This window comes from Lissotriton vulgaris, chromosome 6 (assembly GCF_964263255.1).
Source record: "Lissotriton vulgaris chromosome 6, aLisVul1.2, whole genome shotgun sequence".
Classification (NCBI taxonomy): Eukaryota; Metazoa; Chordata; class Amphibia; order Caudata; family Salamandridae; genus Lissotriton; species Lissotriton vulgaris.
The window spans coordinates 58,572,174-58,593,840 of NC_141694.1; the positions used below are offsets into that span (position 1 = coordinate 58,572,174).

Genomic DNA, 21,667 nt, shown 5'->3' on the forward strand with positions numbered 1-21,667 from the left:
CTCGAGGCTGTGAACCATGACTCCGGAGCTATGGGCGTGGTTCCGTCGTGAGCTATATGAGAAACCAACTGATTCGGCTGTCCGTGTTGTAGTGCTGCCGCCATCCGGGTCTTAAACGCAAATGTGTCATTATGTCTGTAAAGTCCCACAACATAGCCAACATGGAAGGTACGGGGTATCGCTGACCCTATATTTATCTATAGTTGCACACATAAACGTGGTGCAAATATGAATGTTTGTTGTACATTCAGTGGTGTGTTGTAGCTGTAGTAATACAGGGCTATGAAAGCTTTAGGTTGCAGTTTTTGGCACATGAAGGGCAGCTAATATAGATACGTATGTGATCATTTGGGTATACTGTCGAACTTGGTGCTGGAAATCAGTGTTCGAGGCACGGAGTCGCGTCCACATACTGTTATTGTAGAGAAATGACGTAATCTACGTGTGCCTGAAAATGTACTGTAAAGTACGGTGCTCATGTAAATTGCTGATATAGTTTTGGGTCGACTTCACGCAATATATATATATATATATATATATATATGCTAAAAAAATAAATTTAAAAAACCAAGCAATAGCACACACTTATAAATTTACTATACACTTTGTTTGCAGTATTGTAATGATCCAGTTTGTACGTTCGTATTTGTAGAATGAGCGAGAGAAAGTTATATAATCAAAGTTTTTTTTGCTGGCAGAGGTAAGATGGTTGCATTTGCAATATAATGTGGTAGGGCTTAGAAGCAGCATTTTACAAACATAATAAATACACAGACACAGATAGATAGTTGAAGTGGGTACGGGCACGTGTGCTTGACTCCATTTTATTACGTTGCTGTTGGTAAGAAGTAGAATAGAAATCATGATATCATACACTGATATTCAGTCGTAAACGGTTTATGACTTCTGCTGTACAAAGGCAGGAGCACTATATGTGAAATAATACACAGAAGATTCTATCGTAAAGGGTTCATGAATTGTGGTACACTGAGGTAGGGGGTGTTTGTGTGGAGCCTGCAATGTGTTTTGACTACTGAATTTTGCCTTAATAGGGCCACGTGGCGATTATTTATGGTGTACTGAGTTAGTGGTACGTCTGGTGTTTAGCGTGTGCTCACCCTGCGAAGATGCGTGGTCTGAACGGGTTGCACTCAAAGCATTGACTGTTGCATACTGGACTGCATGAACTTTGAGGGAAAAAAAAACTAGAATCAATGGTTATCAATTGTTCTGCAAACTAGGTCTACTGATTGCTCCCCATAACAAATGAAACAATTGCACTTCACTCAGTGGATTCTAACTTTTCCAAATTGAGGACGTATGTCTGGTGGTGATGTTGAAGGTGATGCCCAAGAAGTACTTGGTATTGCCGGTGGTGGAGGTACATTTTGGCGCAGTCTTCTACATTCTAAGTGCCACAGAAGTATTTTTTGTCTCTGCCTTAAATAAATCGAGGCTGAATTCAATGCTGTCTGTAGTGTAGATCCAAAGCTGAATTCAAGTTGTGAACCCTACTGTCCGCAGTGTACATCGCAGGCAGTAGTCAGCACAGTTATAAAGGAATGCTGTTTTTCACTTATTTTAACAAAATCTGAATACATACAATATAATTGTCTCTGCATTAAGTAAATCAAGGCTGAATTCCCTACTGTCTGTAGTGTAGATGCAAAGCTGAATTCAAGTTGTAAACCCTGCTGTCTGCAGTGTAGATCTTAGGCTGGACTGCATCATCTGTAATCACGATTGAAATAAAAGATGAAACATGTATGGAATACATTGTCGAAATATGTATGATTCAGGGACATTATACTTCAAATTGTGACCTGTGCTGTCCGCAGTGTAGACTGCCATTAAGTGTACCTTTGCACTTGCAGCGTGAATATTATTATTCAACTAAATCTATAACTGATATAAAAGAAGTTTTTGAAGGAAGCATACTAAAGGGATATTGAATAGGTTTGATAGGTGTTATACTTAGTTTGGTATTGTACTCTGCAAATAATGAATCATCAGTCTATTGAATTGTGAGCTCTGATGACCATAGTGTAGGCAGGAGGCAGCAGTTAGCAAGAGCCCACGCCACGTGGGGTTGAGTAGCGCTGCACAGTATTGGTAATTTAGCGTGTGTGCAGCCAGTGATGATAAGTGGTGCACTGAGTTAGTGGCACCTGAAACAACAAGGTTTTGTGGAGCCTGCGATGATGCGTGGTCCAGGTAGGCCGTGCTGATAGTAATGTTTTTGTCTTGTGAATTTTGCCTTAGTAAGGCCACGTGGCGATGATTTTTGGTGCACTGAGTTAGTAGTATAGTACCTTTGGCGCTTAGCGTGTATGTACCCTGTGATGATGCTTGGGGGGGGCACAGTAATTGGAGTAATGTCTTTTGTCGATTGAGTTCTGCATGAATTCCATTTAAAAGTGATAGTATGCCTCATTGATGACATAAAACTGTTCACTCTTCTTTGTTATGATTTATGGTACACTGAGTTAGCAGTATCTTTGGTACTGAGCGTTTACGTAACCTGCGATGATGTGTGGTCCAGGCAGGCCGCACTAGGAGTAATGTTTTTTGACTAGGAAATTCTGCCTTAATAAGGCTACGGGGAGATGGCTTGTGGTGCAGTGAGTTAGTGGTACCTGTAGAACTCAGCGTGTGCACACCCTGCGATGATTCGTGGTTTGGGTGGGTCGCACTGGTGCTGTAGCAGGGATTCTGCTCCTACACAGAACTGTGCATAGAGACTTGGAACCTCAGTGAATTAGGGTGTGCCAAAACTAGCCTTAGTATCCAAAATCCCCTCCCAGACTAGCAATCAGTGTCTCATTGGTTCTTACTCACCCCCTATAATTAGACAACCCAGAACATGAACTTAGAACACCTCAGGTCACGTGGAACACATGAACACTCTTTTGTTATACTAACATACCAGTCCAGAACGAGGAGTAAATGAGGACACGTGCAAGTTTGAAATATTTATTTCTAATGCCGTGTTCTCAGGCGCAGTATCTTAGCTAATGCAAGCAAACATATTATAAGCAACAAGGTTATCAGCATAGTTACTATTCCATAGAATACAAATGTTAAAATGCTAAAGGGAAGAAGGCTAAATTACACCTCAGTCTTACCCTCCCTTGCTAGTATATTATATTATATCTACAGAAGGTCTCTTTGAGTTTACAAGGACGGCCCCATACCTCTGGTCTTAGTAGAAAGGGATCACATCATCTTCTACACAAGCTCTCTGCATGCGAATATTCATCAAGTGTGTTTGCATGCTCTGCGCAGTGCATTATTAAACGCACCAAAACCAGATTTGGCCACAGCTGCATATGTGTTATGTCTAGGACGTGCACTGATCAGACTGAACAACAACCACTGTGTTGAAATAACCTTGAAGGCCTCAGCACTCACTGTTCAGACATAGCTTACCAAGCAAAGCTGATACTATAGGAAAAACATATTATTCTTGTGTGAAGCAAAATATTCTATTAGGCTCAAAGCATTAATAACAATATGTGCCGTGTGCAGAAGCAGCAGAAAGGAAAAATGGTGTTTAAACGTCTAACAAGCTAATGCTAACTCAACACAGTGTGAAGGCAAAGCCTATTTCCATGACACCCTCCATTGATCCGAGCACGGATAAGATAAGATAAGATAAGGGGCAAATTTAGGAATGCAGAGTTCAAGAATAATAGTCAGAACAGGTCTCCAATTTGCACAAGGAGTAGGTAAACATTTGGATGAAAAAAACTTGCAATCCGCTAAGAGTTAATTTCTAAAAAATTGTAACCTTTGTACATAGTGAAGTCAATAGGTCTGGGCAAAAAAGTTTGTTTTTATGAAGAAAAAATAAAGAAATATCCAATGTCCAATAAGTGGCGTCGGTCATGGAAGAGAGAGACAAAGACACATCTCATTCTAACAATGAATATGCAAAATATGCAGCAACAGCCTCCAACAGGAAGTCACTGTTCTCGTCTGAAAATAATTCAGCCATCCAATTTAACAAAGGTAAAGAACATACATGTTCCTCAATCACCGGAGCCTCTAGCACCATCAGAGGACAACTCGGTGGGTTTTCAAGGAAGCTGCGTGCCAAGAAATCTGTCACCACTGCGAACACATTCAAACGACCCAGTACTCCATGTATCGCTGCAAAGGCCATAATCCCTCCATCAGAACAAAGCAATTCATGAGCAACTAAGGGGCTCATAAATTGATTATAATCTGCTTTGGGAGACACCGTATTGCAGAGACACAAAGCCAGGGCCCTTTCGAAATCGCAACTCAGGCAATGTAAAACAGGCTGGACGCATGTAAAGTAGGAACATCGAAATGATAATCCATAAGCTGCACTCAATGTAGCAAGAGGCAGCGCTCCATAATACTCAAGCATTCAGGTTCGAAGCAGCCCCAGCCATGACAGCTCGTCGTGTAACACAGGTTGTGCATCCATTTTGAAATAAACAAAACAGTAACAGCACGCCAGCAGCCAGTGCCAGTAGTAAGGGAAATCCACCAAACAAACTGGAAAAAATAGAATGGAATGCTGGAAAAACACCAAATATAGTTTGAAAAAAAGTCACAAGGCAAGTATTGATAACTTTAAAAAAGTGAGCCAGCCCAGTTGTGGAGGATGCATTGAAGATAGTGTGAATCAACTCACTGAAATGCAAGGGCAAATCAGTATTCAATAAAGCATGCACTTCTGTGCGGGTGTTAGCCACGTGAAGGATGAATGTTTCACAAGCAGATGTGAGGGCAACTTCTTTCTGGGACAATAGAGCTCTTATGTGACTCATCTTGTTGAACTCTGCTTTCAAGGTCGGAATCTTGGGCCAGATGGAAACATCAAGTTTCCCATGTGGAGGAGGATACATTACATTATTACAGCAAAAACGACACGCTCAATCCCACAACAATCTTCATTATTTAAAAGTAAATAACTCCCGTTTGCCATTAATGTGAAAGTGAGTACGATAGCAGGCACAGGTGTACCTTTCAAAATATAGGCCAAATTTGGCTCATTCTGATTACAGGAGCCATGTAATTGGATATGTCTACACATCAATGAGTGATCCGGTGTTTCAGTGCAATCTTCACCATTCAAATAAACTTCCTTACCCTCCCTAGGGCATCTATAGGTAAATGGAAGCGACCAAGCTTCATGGAGATAAGCACTACCAAGAGGCTTCTATCTACCAATGGCAAAGTACTTCATACACCCCTCGAACTTGAATAGGGGAAACAGGAGAGTTATTAACCCGTGGATAATCCACGTAGCTGTATTGGCCTCTGCCACTGAAAATGGTAAAGGTTCCAACTTTTCAATGTGCAACATAGAAAAAGATGCATCTTTCATTGACAGTAAACGTTGCTTATCAGTTAAATTAAACGGGGCAAACAATGAAGACGTTTTCATGCAATTCCAAGGCACTTTTCCTGCCTTCAGGGTCTGCAGTGTCCATGCAAACTGCATAATAGAACGCAATTGATTTTGACCATGGTACAGAACAGACACTTCATCTTGCACAATATCAACAACAGATGACACGATATTGTCTAATGTGTAAATGCGTGAAGAAAGCCTGTTTATGCTATTATCTACAACCGCTAGCACTTTTTCTAAATTAGCTTGATCTATAGCTCTAATGCGGGTAGCCACCTCAATCTGGGATGTTTTCCAGACTTCCTTGTAAATAGCATATATCCATCTTTTAGATCTGCCATTAGCAGGGCCCTTTATAAAATCATTCAGATCAACATCGTCCGTCAGTTTAGACAAATGCAGTTTAACTGACGCCAAGGTAGAGTGTTTGAGCCAATTATGACACAATTTGCCTACAGAATAGGTAGTCACAGAATAGCCACTGTCAAAACGTGAATCCACCCTGACCTGTGTAAAGCCATGAGCCAAACCCAGAAAACGATGCTGGCATGAATCAGCACTTTTGTGCCACAGCAGCCAGCCTTTGGGATCCAAACTGGATATGTTAAAGGAGGAATTCAGCAACAGAGTTTGTAATTCTCTGATCGAAATTTAGTGGCATTACTCCAACCAGAATATTCTTCTAATTCAGGAAAAGAAGGAGCATTTAATTTTTTAGAAGTAGCCAATCCAAAGCAAGTTGTCTGTGAAATGTAGAATTCAAAAACAACATATGGTTCGGGATGAGGCATGCACGGTGCAAAGCCTCAGTGCCTTGCACTTGCCAGCTTTTAGAACCCCAAACTGATTTAAGGTCAATGGTATGGTATCCTTCCACAACTCGTAGCCCCCAACAGCTAACTGGTCAAGAAAGGACTTCGAATACAATAATTTAGTATCATTAAGTCTAACTTTGGATGTGGACTGTTCAGTCATTCTAAAATAAAATGCATTGGGATTAGACTGATTAAAATCTGTAAAATAAGTGAACCTTTTCAAGAAGGAACCAGACCTGCCTTGTATAGGGGCAGGACAATGTTCCCATTGCGTATAATTGACAGTGTTCCACCTGGTATTAGCTTCATGGAGGAAATGATTGCCATAATGTTGATAGCAATATATATCACTGTAATTGTCCGACTCTAAATACAGATCTTCAGCATCAAAGGCAGTATAATATTTCAAATCAGAAAACAAAGATTCTACAGCTCCAACATCCCAATCATCAGAACGGATATTTTGTTTAATCACATCCCCCATAGAAACTCTAAGCACATTAGGGAAATTTAAAACTTCAGTGGGCCCATGAATTTGAAATCGAACAGCATCCCACACAATCCCATCTAAGACAGGCCAAGCAGTGATATTAACAAAAGCCAAGTCCCTCTTCAATCTGTGTGATGAGGAATGGGGAGCCAATGTTCCATTGATATGTCGAATGCATGTTCTCTCCTCGACATAGTGTCCGTTGACAAGTCGATAAAAATACACCACAAAGCCAATTGACATGAAAAGGTAAATTGAAAAAAGCAACAGCCAAATGTAGGTCCAAGGGGGAATCAAAAATTGTTTCTTAAACAATCCTGCCAAAACAGAAATCTCTTGTGTGTGAAACAGAGTCAAAGGAAAACCTGGATTCTGTAGCTAAGCGAGTTTGCAAATCAGGCATCGATAAGTCAGTTGGGTAAGTGTAGTCAGTTTCATCAAGCTGAGTACCAGGTAACGAGCACAATAAAGGACTTGAAACTGCAGGCATCTCGAGGGCAACATCAGGCCGTGGATTAGAAGCAGGGGCCAAAACAGAATTTCTCAAAATTGAAGGACATGAGATTGCTGGTGTCATACTAAGAAGAATCGGCCACTCTGTGTAGTTTGGCATTGTCAATGGAGATGTACCTTTTGTTCTTTACGACCTGGAAGTGGTGGTAAAATGACTTTTCTTGTGCCCTTCACCCCAAGCACTGGAACCGGAGCACGATATGAGGGACCAAATTCCTTTTTGTTTTCGATCTTCTCTCGAACCAGTTCCCCAACTTGGGGTAGCCAGCGAACTACTGGGATCTGCAACACATCATCCGTGGTGGAGGGCAAATGTTCTTTTGCAAGACTGTCTCTCGTCTTTTGTAGATCCTGTAAAATATTGCAATGTTCATCTACGTCAAAGGAGGCAGCAACAGCCGCCTGGTCTAGACCATCAAGGTCCGTGACAAACATCTTGATACCAAAGAGCATTTCGTATGGGGTCCGCCCACCCAGAGACCTTCTAGGGAGAATATTAAGAGCACGCTGCACGCCATTGAGGTGGGCCAGCCAGTTCCTGCCAGTGCCTATAACTCTAGCTGCCAAAGACTGCTTTAAATCTCGGTTCATTCGTTCCACAACACTATTGCCCTCAGGTCTGTATGGAGATGAAAACTTGACTTGGACCCCCAACAAATTCATGGGATCCTTATATGCCTTAGAGGCGAAAGCCAGACCCTGATCCGAATGGAAGGTACCACAGGCAAAAATCCCTCCAAAGACACGCAAGTCTCTTATGACAGTTTGTGAATCAGCGCTGCGGTGAGGCCACACCCACACAAAGCGTGTGCATGATTCAACTGCTTCTAAGATGTACTTATACGCAGTATCAGAGGAAAAAGGACCGCAGTGATCTAAATAAACACAACCAAGTGGTTTATTAGAAATGTACAACTGTGTCTCGAGCGGACGCGCAGCAGTTGAAGGCTTAATCTGCTGGCAAATGTCACATTGAAGGACATAATCACTGTACAGTCCCCGCCACCGGAAACGTTGTTGCAACTGAGATACAGTAGCTGAAACACCTGCATGCGCAGCCGCAACACCTTCATGGGCAGCTGTAATCAGTGTGGATCTGCGGTCCGCGTTGAGAATTAACTTCTCACCAACGTCCGGTATTTTCATATAAGGAACTTTATCAGGACTTAAGTGGTATGTATACTTCGAAGGGAACCCCTTAGGATATTTACTTCCCTTCTCAGTCGCGGCAACTGCCGCTAAGATATCATCATCAATCTTACTCTTGGAACGTGTAACTGCTGCAACCAAATATGTCGATACTGCTGATTTTGCGGCCTCATCGGCCACCGAATTGCCAACAGCGTGAACTCCCACGTGCTGATGACCAAGAGTATGAATTACATACAAGAGCGGCAACTGCTCTTTAAGCTCAGCCACTCGGACCCAGATCATTTTATATTTTATTGTGCTACCTTTGGAATCACGAAAATCATTCTGAATCCAAAAGAACCGGGTCTCGTTGTAAGACTGGACACAGTAATAAAAATCACTTACAATAAGAGTTGTCACACTAGGATCAGCGTACTCCAATGTAAGCATCACAGCACGAATCTCTGCAAATTGTGCGGTGTAGTCCCCTAGATTGTGCGTGTGCACGACTCTGGTCTTGAACTCATCATTCACCATGGCACCTACCACAATGGCGCAAGTTGAAACGTATGCGTGCTTAGACCCATGCGCAACTTGCGCTGAACCATCAGTGTATATGATGCAATGGAAATCCTCCAAAGGCTGCATAGTCAAAGGCGCAGGATGAACAAATTCATACTGCAAAAACTTCTGCGACTGTAGGGAGGTATCAAAAATAAACGAGACATCCGGAGACGTCAAAGATGCTGCCCATTGTATCCACTGTGGGTGCAAAGCTTTTGAATTTGGTACACTGGCTTTCATCACTGCCTCTAGTGCAGGATACGGGTTAACAACCAACATGCGTTTTCCCTGCGACAGTGCACGTTCTTTTAGAATCGCCATTTGCACTGCTGTCAAAACTTTTTCCACAGTGGAAAACCGCATTTCTGCTGAAGTGTACAAGTGTGACTTGTAAGCAATAGGCACTGTGTCTCCTTCGTTAAAGGTAAGGTAAGTGAAACCCACCGCCCCAGGGATGTTTGCTATCACCAGGTTGGTGTGGTTATCACGAGTCAGTAAGAATTTAGATTCTAGCAGATCAGCCTGCAAAGATTGCAAAATGGCTGAGTGTTCTGGCAGCCAGCACGATTTGGTAAAAGTTGGTTGTATCAAAGCATACAAAGGCTTGACACGCTGGGCATATTCAGTAATGTACGCCCGAAATTAAAAAATCCCAGCAAGGACTGTAATTTTTTCAGAGTTGTAGGAGCGCGCAACTATGCGCATTTCTCCAAGAGTGAGGAGCCAATCCTTTGACCCTCATTGTTGAGCTCGTAGCCCAGGAACAACACTGTGTACTCTGCAATGTGTGGCTTTGCAAAGTTGAATTTGTAACCGAAGTCCGCAAAATTACAAATTATGCGGTCAACGCGACACAGATGCACCCAAAGCTCGTCGTCTGTGAGATATATGTCATCCACATACGAACACGCATCAGTGTCGACTCTCTCCAAGAGAGAGACTATACAGGCAGCAAACACGCCTGCACTATTCTTCTAGCCCATCGCTAGGCGTCTGAATAGGCGATGTTTGCCGCCACAGGTAAAACTGGTCCATTGGGAACTTAGACCATCCAAATTGTGGGCAAAAAAAACGTTGGATATGTCAAGGGTGGTTTTAAACCATTTTCGCACAAGACCATCCACTAAAGCAGAGCAGTGGGTATTCTGTACTGCACAGGTATGGCAATGCAAGTTCAAATGCCGGTAATCCAATACCAAACGGTATGAACCGTCCGGCTTGGTCACAGTAAAAAGTGGGTTATTCATCGGTGACACACAAGTTTTAATTACACCTTGATATTCCAATTGTTCAAGGATTTCCGCAACTGAAGCCTTAGCTTCACGTCGGATGGGATATTGAGGTTGGGGTTGTGGCAGAGACCGCAAGGGAATCTTGTGGTGTGGGGAAAATGTATCCCAACCATAGTGCGTACGGTACAGAGCCGGAGCAGGGGCCTTAGCCCACTCTTCTGCAAAATTCAGCACATGCTCTTTCGAGACTGTGTGTGCAAAACTAGGGAAAATCACTTAATCCCCTCTCGGAGCCACGAGAAGGAAAGATGGGGGCCAGTCAGCCTCCGCTAACAAAATGTCATAGGTGGTCGTGAGATTTTCCAAAATACCCCTTTTATTGTACGCTGTATGTCACCTTCAATTAAAAGGACTATGTTATAAAGTCTATCAGGGGGAGCTACTCTGGTATCAGCTGTTTCCACAACAACATATCGGTCAGTCGCTGTCACCTTCAGTAGTGGACGCAGGGCCTCCCGCACTATGGTAACCTCCGCCGCGCTGCCAGCAAGGTCAGAGCCCATGTCTGATATCGAAGCTGCGTTCTCACTATCTGTAGCATCTCTCGCTGTTAAAGCAGCAACCTTTTTCTTTTGAAACTGTGGTCTTTTCGGTGTCGATTCATCCTGCTTGCCTTTACCGTCTTTCGGGCGGGGCTGGTCGCGTCCCTGCTGGCCACCCCGACCTCTAACGCCTCCCCCACCACCGGTCGATGAGGCCTGAAAAGAATGATGAGAGCGTTGGTCAGAAACCTGAAATCTATCAGGTGATTTTATCGTCGCGCGATCGCGCAAGTCATAAACACGTTCTGTAGGTGTAGGCACAGGAGACACAGGACAGGACGCCTGTTTCTGTTGTTGTTGTTTACCCTGTTTTTTTTATTTTTTGGCCAATTTTGTTTTTTAGCTTTGGGCTGTTCGTCCGTTTCTGACTTTTGCCTTTGGGGTTGCTTTTTCTCTTTAGTAGAGAAAGGCTTGACACCCAAACTATTACGGCCCACAGTTTTATAAGCCGCCGTAATAATCTTCGGTAACTGTCGGGGTTTATCGGCATCGGGAACAGCCTGCAACGCATTAGACACCTCAAAAAAGGCTCAAAATATCTTTATTTAGATATAAAACAAATATCTTTAAAAGAGAATTTCAGGTTCACATTATTCATAACAATAAAACGGTACAAGCAATCAATTGTTAAAACTGCTCCCCTGCGCTACGAGTCCATACATAAACCAACCCCATGCACGTGAACTACTATTTAAACCATTGTTAGCAATGTTTGCCCAGTACTTTGGGGTTATTTAAAATACATTGATTAATTTAAAACAGGTAGGGGTAAAGCAGTGACAGGCTATTTTTGTTTAAAATTACGATAAGCATGCTGAATCAGATTTGTCAGTCTTATGTTTAAGTCTGTGTTATCTGGGCTCAGTGCTGCAATAATGGCTTGCCTACAGGTCCGAACACCCAGCCGATTCCATTCCCCCCTCAGCTCAACCCTGCGTTGGAGGTCGAAGACGGGACAGATGCAGACCACATGCAGTAGCGTTTCCGCTACTTCGCCACACCCTCTGCAAGTTGTGTCCTCCTCCACGCGACGACAGGTGGGTAAATTTTGCAAGAATCGCCAGCCACCCATTCTAATAGTGATGAAACTGCGTTTTAAGTACAGTGAATAGGGACTGGAAAAGTAAGTGGCAGGGGTTAGCCGATTGTAGGAATTAATAACTGCCCACGCATGGCTTCGTTTTGAAAACAGTTCTTTGTCAGTAATGAGTGATAGCGATCTTACACATTTTTTGATAGCAAGCTTAAATGCAGACTGACTAGGATTGAGGGCCAAGAGGCCGTCTGCAGATATTTGTTGGGTATAGTCCTCAAAAAGTCGACCAAATGATCCTCCTGAATTTTTCTCAGTTATTTCTTGCCAAACTAGGGACTCTAGTGTGCCTGGATTGGATTGTCGTAATTTGTGGCAGAGGTTGAGAAATACCCCAATACAGGAAACGTCATAATTCAATAGCCCCATCTCTAATCTAATCTGTGAATGGGATGCGGAGTATGGCAAGTGGAGAACCTTTTTATAAATTGTAATAGTGTGCTGATTTAGAGTGAGGTTCCGTGACAATTGTAAGTGGTGTTTTCAACTCGCACGAATATGGTCGAGTCTGGTATCTATGAACCGCAAATGACGAGTTTAGTAAGTGTGCGCAGTTTCGCTGTGCTAACTTAAACCGTTCGTTTGTTATGTGGGTTTTTCATCTGTACCCACGGGTTCCATCTTAGATACGGCATCCATTTTGTCTCTTGCCCTCAAGTAGCCAGCGAACGGACGCTGTCCGCTTCGCGACCCTGGGACTCCCAAGATATTTGCGGAAGACACATGTTCTTTGTAAGTGTCTTTATGATGAGGGGGATGATACTGTAAGGCAGATGGCCCCGCTCGAGGCTCATCTCGCCGTGCCGGTTTATTGTCTCAGCCGTGCATCTCATTAGGCACGTCCCTTTGATGCCTGTATCTCGTGTTTCCCGATACCTCCCCTTTTACACCCTTTCCGATCTCCCCACTGTCTCCGTCTTCCTCTGCACCTGTCTTTGTTCCTATTTCGATCTGTTTTACTGCCGATTGGAATGCACTAATGTTGGGAAGATGGGTTTTTACAGTTGGGAACCGCCAAATGTTTCCGCACTTATGTTCCGGACCTTATGTGTATCAAAGTGACCAAAGTGACCCCTCTGGGGGATAATTGTGGGAACCGGGTTGTAAACCTTTGTGTACCATGTTGTCCTATGGGTAAAATTTGTATAAAAGGAGCGATCCACAGAACCAATTTGAAGCAGTCTCCCCAAGTTGCACGTGTTGTACTTGTCGTGACTTCTGTGTTCCCTGCAGTAAATAAACCTTGAATCTTTGACGCCGAAGGAAGTGTCCCGTGTCTCTGTCATTCGTACGCCGGAGCAGGTTACCCACGAAGGTTTCAGGTGTTGTGCCCTGGCACCGCTGGGTCTTAAAGAACCCAGTCCTTCAAGAGCACTGTTCAGTTTTCCCTTAAAGATCCCTATGCCATACGACAGGGTGGGGTCAATTTTCGCTTTCAAGACTTCCAAGAGAGGAGACAGCGTGGGGCCTGAAAGGTTTCTTGAAAGCTTAGTCAATGACACCACAAGCGTCGTTGCTTTAGCCGCAATCTCTTTGCGCTGCTTTATAAGGTTGCCACTGGAGTCCAGATGGACCCCCAGGTATTTGTACGACTGGCCAATGGCGAGGCTGTTGTTATTAAAGGACCATCCACCACTGGTGTATCACTTCTTCCCGAATGGGACAACCTGAGTCTTCTTCAGATTGACTTCAAGTTGGTTCTTGATCGTGTATTGCAGCAGTGTGTCAAGCAGCCTTTGCAACCCCACCCTGGTGAGGCTAAACAAAGCCAGATCATCGGCATATAAAAGATTGCTCAAAGCCGTACCTCCTACTTTTGGCGAGTGGCTATTTACGCCGTGCAGGGTTCTAGACAAATCAGCAATGAACAGGTTGAATAGGAGGGGGGCCAGCACGTATCCCTGCTTGACCCCTCTCGTTGTGAAGATTTTTCGCGAGAGATGCGTGCCGGACCCCAACTTCACTCGAACCCAAGTGCATGAGTGCAGTTGGATAATTGCATTCAGTAGTTTGTCAGGGATTCCCCACTTCCTCAGCTTTTCCCATAGGGCCTCCCTGGGGACCCTGTCAAAAGCGGCTTTAAAGTCGACAAAGCAGCAAAACGCAAACCTAGATGTTAAAAGGGCTTTGTCGACAGTGGATGATACCACTAATAAGTTGGTCATGGTCCCCGCGTTGGCAGTGAACCCGGTTTGGTTCATTGGCACCCTGTTGTAATCGTTTGCCCATTGCCTCAGGTCCTCCAGGAGGAGCCCTGCGTAATGTTTCGCCTCAATGTCCAACAGGGCTATAAGTCTATAGTTGTTAGGGACAGCTCGCGAGCCTGACTTATAAATCGGATGAATAATTGCACCCCGCCAGGAGTCTGGGATTTTTGCAGTTCTCAATGCATAATTAAAAAGATTAGTTAACCATCCAGACCAAAAAGTTATGTCCGATTTAAACAAGTTCTGTGGGAGGCCGTTAGGACCTGGTGCTCCATCTTGTCTAGCCTTTGTCACAGCTGTGATAACCCTGTCTTCGGTCACCTGATGAGCCTCGTCAGAGAGTGGTGTTGGGTCGATGGGAGGGCGCCCTTTAATTCCAAGACCGGGACCCGATTCTACAGACAATCCCAGTCCTGCTGGATCTTGATGGACTTGTGACTTGAAATGATCCGGAAGATAGATTGCCCATTCTGCTTCTTGAATATTTGCGGTTCCAAAACTTGAGGAACTCGAGGTTGATTGGTTGATTAGGGCCCAAAATTTCCTGGCGTTTTTCCTCTTACTCTCCCACACCAATTTGCACCAGAACTGATTTTCATATGTGAGCTTGTCCTTAGTGATCGCTAAAGCTGAAGGCCTTTTGAGTTCTGTGATATCTATTGGAGATTTCGATGTTGCCAGGGAATTTAACTAGTTGCCGTAGCGCGTTGTTCCTTGTCTTTTTAAGTGATTTTGTATTTAAAGATGGTGCAAACTTGCAAGTCTGAGTTCGACTGTGACTCTGCGTTCTAACTGGAAAACATCCGGTCAGGTGGGAGCAAAGCGACGTCCATTTAGCAGTTGGTGAGGCGTCTGGGTTGTTACTCCCGTTTGTAAGTCCTTACACACTCGCTCCACTTCAAACGCTTTAGATTTTCAGAGTATATTCCCTGACAGGCTGGGGGTGCTAGCTTATGCGTCCCTGGTCTTATGTTGAGGGAGAAAACCTGGGGCCTGTGATCGCTTTCAGTGCGTGGGAGGATACTAAAGGTGTCTAGGTAGTGTAGAAGGTCAGCGCTGCAGATGGTGTAATCCAAGTGGGAATATTTGCTGCCATTTGACCAGGACCAATTTGGTGGAGTGTCCCCTGCTGTCCTCCCGTTCATTACCAGATAGCCCGCACTATACAGCCTCGACACGCAGAGCTGTCCCAATTCGCTATGGGCTTGATTCGGAGGCCTGGTTTGAGTTATGGCCTCAATGATGTTGAACAAAGAGGGCTCATCAGTGTCCGCAGTTATTCCCTGAAAAAGGTTAATGTTAAAGTCCCCCGTGGCGATACAATCTGAATTTGGGTGCTCAGCGGCTATGTTGCTCATAATTTCTGTAAGGCGAGCCAGGTGGGCTTTTTTGGTGCGAGAGCTTGGATTAATGTATACATTTAAGAGGAACAATGAGCGCTGGTTTCACCATCGATTAATTTTAACCCCTAGAATCCAGTCTTCTTTGATGGAAAGTCGTTTAATTGTGCCTTTTAAGTTGGTTGATATATAAGTTGACAAGCCGCCTTTAGCATGGCCATGAGGGCTATCCCTGAGGGCTGGATTCCAAAGTTCAATAAACCCAATGATAGGGTGGCCATCGGCTGCCCAGGTTTCCTGCAGGGCTATTAATGTATGATCACATAGGAAGGAGAGGGTGACTTGATTCTCAATTTTGTGGTGAAGACCACTGATGTTCCAAGAGCATGTTACAATATTCGCGTGACCTTGGTGTTCGTCACCTGAAAGCTTACCGTATATCCCTTGACATTTGCAAGTACGAGATCAGAAACTACGTAAAAAGTGCCCTATAGCCCCATTCCCAATTTAACCGCTGCCTCAGGTCCGTGTTCATCTTGAACACGTTTGATGACCGAAGGAAGGACAGTCATTGACAGAGTGCCGAAGCACCTCGTGTACACCGCCACAAAAATCTTACCCCAAGACTCAGTCACCAGCCTCTGGTATCAAGTCTTTAGGCAAACTAATTGTTAGAATCCTGTGTTTTTCAACAGGAGTTGTGTTAGGAAATACCGCTGCCAGCTGGTCAAACTCCTAGGCAAGCCAGAAAGGCATATCATCCTTATCCTGGGGACGCTTGCCCATCACTGCGTTGACCATCACAGGACTAAGCTTCATTCTGCTCGGTCCGGCTGGAAGAGCCGCAACACCCAGAGCCCTACCCGGGAGATTGCGGCTAATGTATTGTACTAACGACCTAATAACGGCAATCGCGACTGTATGTAGTCGTCTTAGATCAGCAAGGGGAAACGCTCCTGCTTGAGGATGCGGCGTAAATCCAGCCAAAACAGGCTAGGTTGCGCCTGGAATGGACAAAGGACTTAACCTTGTTAGTGATAAGAGTGGAGTAGGGCGCCATTAAACCAAACTCGGAGCTGCCAAGCATGAATTGGAACTTCCTGTGTCCTATACGGAACATATTCCCCGGGCATGACTGAGTTAGTATACGTGTCGAACACACCAGTATTTGCATTCACAGCAGGGAAGGTCACCCATGAGTAAAAAATCTCAAAAGGGTAAGCTACTTCCGCACTCACAACCATGATAACTGCCATGCCCTCCAGGATGATGTTATAAGTCTGCAAATGATTGCAGACCGCAATGCGACTATGCTGCGGTATGTCAACTTCGCCCATAACGTGGTCTGTGGCGCCTAGGATAAGTGCCAACTCTCTGAGCACAACCTCTGTGAAACGAAATCCGTTTCTATGTTCAATGCGTAGAATGCCAAAATAAAGTTTAAACCAAAATTGTATCAAACTTCTTCATGTTTTATTCACATGAGTTTCTCATTTACGAAGTTTCATTTCCATAACTCATATCTGAAATCCTCTTTAGTATATGCATTATAACATCATTTCCCAATGCATTTCGGACAACAGTCCTTCATCAGGTGAATCTGAAAGACAATAATCCAATCTAAGTATGATCGACCGAGACAAAACCAAACAAATAAATGCATTCAATCATATCCATTACTAAGTTGAGCAATATATCAATCATTTCTAAAATACAGAACCAAGGTGCCAAATCATACAGTAGTATTGTTCCCGAATGTGTGTTGTCCCGAAGTTGTGTTATGAGATAAATGAATTTTAGGTTAAATGAAAGGTAAAGCAAACCCAGTGCTAAGAAGAAAAGTACCCAGAAACTCAATGGTGATTGATTGTGCAAAGTATAACCACAAAAGATATCCAAAACCAAACAAGATCATGCGAGCCTCGTGTCCGAGAATAGAACTTACAGATAAAGTTGAGCAAGATCCCGCGTCTCACTTGTGTGCCCTTCGTCGGTGAATGTGAACGGCGTGTGCCGTATATACGGAAGTAAAGTGAATGGAACTGACAGCATAGAAAGTGGACTTCATACCTTGAACTTCGCCCATAACGACACAGTAAGAAAGTGGTACAATGAAAAGTCTATGTAGCACAACTGGGTAGCAATTCAAAAGGAAACCGTTTGAAAAGAATCAAGCTTGAAAAGACCTATGTAAATATAGGTAGGTTTGTCGGACACCACTGTAATCCGGAAACAATAGCGAAGGGTGTTAAGGACTGATATAAGCACTACTCAAGCGTCATGTAATAAGACCACCAACGATTGGGCGCCATGTAGCAGGCATTCTGCTCCTACACAGAACTGTGCATAAAGACTTGGAACCTCAGTGAATTAGGGTGTGCCAAAACTCACCTTTGTATCCAAAATCCCCTACCAGACTAGAAATCAGTGTCTCATTGGGTCTTACTCACACCCAAATTTAGACAACCCAGAACATGAACTTTGAACACCTCAGGTCACGTGGAACACATAAACACTCTTTCGTTATACTAACATACCAGTCCAGAACAAGGAGTAAATGAGTACACGTGCAAGTTTGAAATAGTTATTTTTAATGCTGTGTTCTCAGGTGCAATATCTTAGCTAATACAAGCAAACATATTATAAGCAACAAGGTTATGAGCATAGTTACTATTCCATAGAATTCCCAACTGCACCTTGCCTGGATTGCTGTTCCTGTTTGCCTGTCCGTTTTTCTGGCCACTTCGCCACGCCTCGCGGCCCCCGCTTCGCGGGGGCCGCTCGCAGGCTAGAGACTTTGGTGGGGATCCAGCCCTTGGATTTCCGCATGTGCATTGGAGCACCAACGCGCCTTTAGTGCCATTACAGCTTGACACCAAGGCAAGAGGCGGGACTGCGAGGACCAGCGTGCTCAGCAGCGCTGATCGGCCGCAGCTGGTCCTCTTCCCGCCCCCTCCACCCGTTAAAATCACCGCGGAGTGAGAGTTGCTTGGGTTCCTTCACAGACCTTGCCTGGATTGCTGTTCCTGTTTGCCTGTCCGTTTTTCTGGCCACTTCACCACGCCTCGCGGCCCCACGCTTCGCGGGAGCCGCTCGCAGGCTAGAGACTTTGGTGGGGATCCAGCCCTTGGATTTCCGCATGTGCATTGGAGCACCAACGCGCCTTTAGTGCCATTACAGCTTGACACCAAGGCAAGAGGCGGGACTGCGAGGACCAGCGTGCTCAGCGGCGCTGGTCGGCCGCAGCTGGTCCTCTTCCCGCCCACTCCACCCGTCCTTCTCCCTGATAATCAGTGACAGTAACGCGCACGCGGGACGCGCGCGGGGCAAAGGCCGGGGCTAAGACCGGGCAAAGAGCGGGCCGTTTGAGGCCGTTCGAGAACGTGAGAGTCCGGTCCGGCCCACCCCCCTAACCTCTGCATTACGGTCATCTAAACACAGGCATTTACCACCTCTCCGACCTCTACCACAATCAAACAGCCATCACGCACAGATCTCCTTATACTCTTTCATTGGAAAATGAATACAAGATCCAGTAAACAGAAAAAATCCAAAAAAAAATGGGATAGGAGAAAAACTGTTAGGTCCAATGGATGATTTTCTTGCCAAAGCTAATACATTCATCGACCAAAGCATAAGTTTAATCGAGGGGAGAGTTTCAACCGAACTTGCAATTGCACGTCGATCCTCAATGGGACTACTAGCAACCGCAAGAACCCTAGACGTTCAGTCAGCGCCAACTTTAACTTCGGTGACTGCAAATAGACTCAGCCTCCCAAATAATGTAGACCTTTCAGCCTCCCAACTTTCAGTAACTTTCTCAGATAGTGACTTAGAAAAAACCCCAGACATCTTCCCCGACCCAACCCCCGAAGAAGTAAGGCAAACGAGAGGGAGGAGGGAGGGAGCCATTAAGAAAAGGAACGTTAGGAAAAAGCCAGATCATACTGAAAACACTAAAGCGAGCGACCTCATAGTTCTGGTAGGAGATACAAACCCAGCAGTAGTACCCATTCACTCTGCCCCCCTTCCCAGCAACGTAGTAATGATACACCAGCTACCACATGACCTTCAAGACTCCCCAATTTTATAACCACCAAGTCCACAACAATTAGGAAAAGAAAGAGAATCAGCCAGATTAATTAAGGAGATAGCTTCCCTCCTGAATTCCTATATTCGCCCTCTAGAATCTAGACTTAGTAACATCGAGAGTCAAATATCAAAAATTTCTAGCTCTCTCAAATCAATACCCTCACAAGCCCCTTCAAAGCCTGTCTCAAACTCCTCGACCACATTACACACAACTAAGAAACCTGTAACCATGCCTCTTCCGCAGACCAAAAAACAACCCACAGTAAAGCTCTCTACAGTATCAAACCCTCCCATCGCACAAAAACCTACTACTAAACCCTTGACCATTCTCCCACAATCCAACTCACATCCTACTCCAACAGTAAATACCCCAAGTATAAACAATCCTGCCTCTAAAACCCCAATCACCACAAATACCCCTGCCCCCAAAACCCCTGCCACAACAAATACAAATACAAATCAAACTAAAACAAAAGGAGCCCCGAGAGAGACCACTGACCAAAGACCCTCTTTAAACTTGCCACCTGCGGCATGTCCATATGTGGTAGTCATGACGGGGGTCCCCGAACTTACAGGTGAGGGGACGGAACCCAACTGGTCACTGAAGAATAAAGTCCAGTATTGGCTGAATACAAACCGCCCCGTCCCACCACCCTGGAAAAGTAGAATAGCATCAGTCTCCCGGACCTCGTGGGTGGGCCATAGAAAAAAAAACATTTGTGGTGATTGCGTAGTAATAACCTTTGAGGACCCCAGCATAGCCGAATATATCTGCTCTTGGGAATACAACAACTCCCCAAAGGGAATCGCCACAAGATCTCTGTCATACTTCTACCCAAAAAGATATCACAACAATAATTATACTCGTGATACTGATAACATCTGGAGGAAACCAATCCCACAGCCATGGGAGCTAGATGTCGCTGGACCAAAACTAATGCCGCGACACAGTGATTCCGATCACCCTTGGTGGTCAGCAAATCAAAGTCACCAGCAAAGAGAAGTTCCGTGGCAGATCATGGGCCCACAAAATAGATCTAGAATTTGGGAGCAGTGGGAGAGACCACCGCAGAATTCATATGGCCCCAATTACAAAGACACCAACAATGGACAAAACTGGCAAGGCATACCGATCATGAACCGGTTTAACGGCCTGGAAATGGTCGATTGACAAGTAACCAAATCCCCGGAGCCCTTACAAACAACTGAGGCCCCTTCCAATCCTAATATAGCCCCTCCTCAAATGAAAAACTCACCCTTAGAAAACACATCCTCACCGTTACCCATGATCTTTTGGAATGTGGCGGGTCTCCGGAATAAAATAGAGGACGGTTCGGCCGCTGGCTTCTTGAAGGACTCACAAATTATCTGTCTACAAGAAACCTGGGCAACGACGCCTCTACACCTCGTGGGATACAGGACATTTACATCTCCCGCCCTTCCCAGTATTGCAGGTAGACCGAAAGGGGGACTGGTAATCTACCTAGCAAACACAATTTCTGATATGAAGATCATTAAGGCAGACTTATCACCAAACTTCCAGATCCTCACACTTACAATTGGGAAAAAACTTCGCTTTACAATAATAAATCTCTATAACAACCTAGAGGATGACACTTTCTTGAATGTTCTCTCCCTAATTCAAGAAAAAATAACCGACCATTGGCACGCTAAACAGAAAAAGGAAACTGCCCATATAATCTGGGGAGGAGACTTTAATTTACATCCCTGTCCCTCCAATGACACCTGTGGAATGGAGGATGAAAACGAGAACTCCCTTGTCCACTTTATCCATTCAGGAGTAGGGCTTGCCATGAATAAAATACTAGCTGATCTGGATCTACAAATTTTAAACCCCATCCAACGGCGAAATAACAAACTAGAACCCACTTATAGAGGAAGGGGTCATGAGACCACCGTTGACTTTGTATTAGTCTCAGAAGGCCTAAAAGATCAAATCAACATCTTCAAAATCCTGGAAAATAATCTCAGTGATCATTCTGCTCTAAGCCTGATCTTTCATATCAACCAACCAAGATCACTGATGGCAACTATAGCAAACACCCTAATGCAGAATAGACTTGAACTGGGCAAAAATAATGGATTCTCCATAAAATGGGAAAAGGTGGACCCAAATATTCTAACAAAACGGCTAGTAGAATCCGCCTATAACAGTATTTTGATCTGCCTCGACCCCTA

The 21,667-nt window shown here is 44.5% G+C and overlaps 1 protein-coding gene across 1 annotated transcript in view; it reads right to left on the reverse strand.

Annotated features, from left to right (window-relative positions):
- LOC147706784 (uncharacterized) overlaps positions 1-15,394 on the reverse strand; it is a 48,988-nt gene extending 33,594 nt beyond the window's left edge. The window contains exons 1-2 of the mRNA XM_086925583.1: positions 15,185-15,394; positions 8,335-9,424 (exon numbers count right to left, since the gene is read on the reverse strand). Of these exons, the coding sequence (XP_086781709.1) occupies positions 8,335-9,424; positions 15,185-15,394 (1,300 nt within the window). The remainder of the gene's footprint in view (positions 1-8,334; positions 9,425-15,184) is intronic.
- Between the last annotated feature and the right edge of the window lie 6,273 nt (positions 15,395-21,667).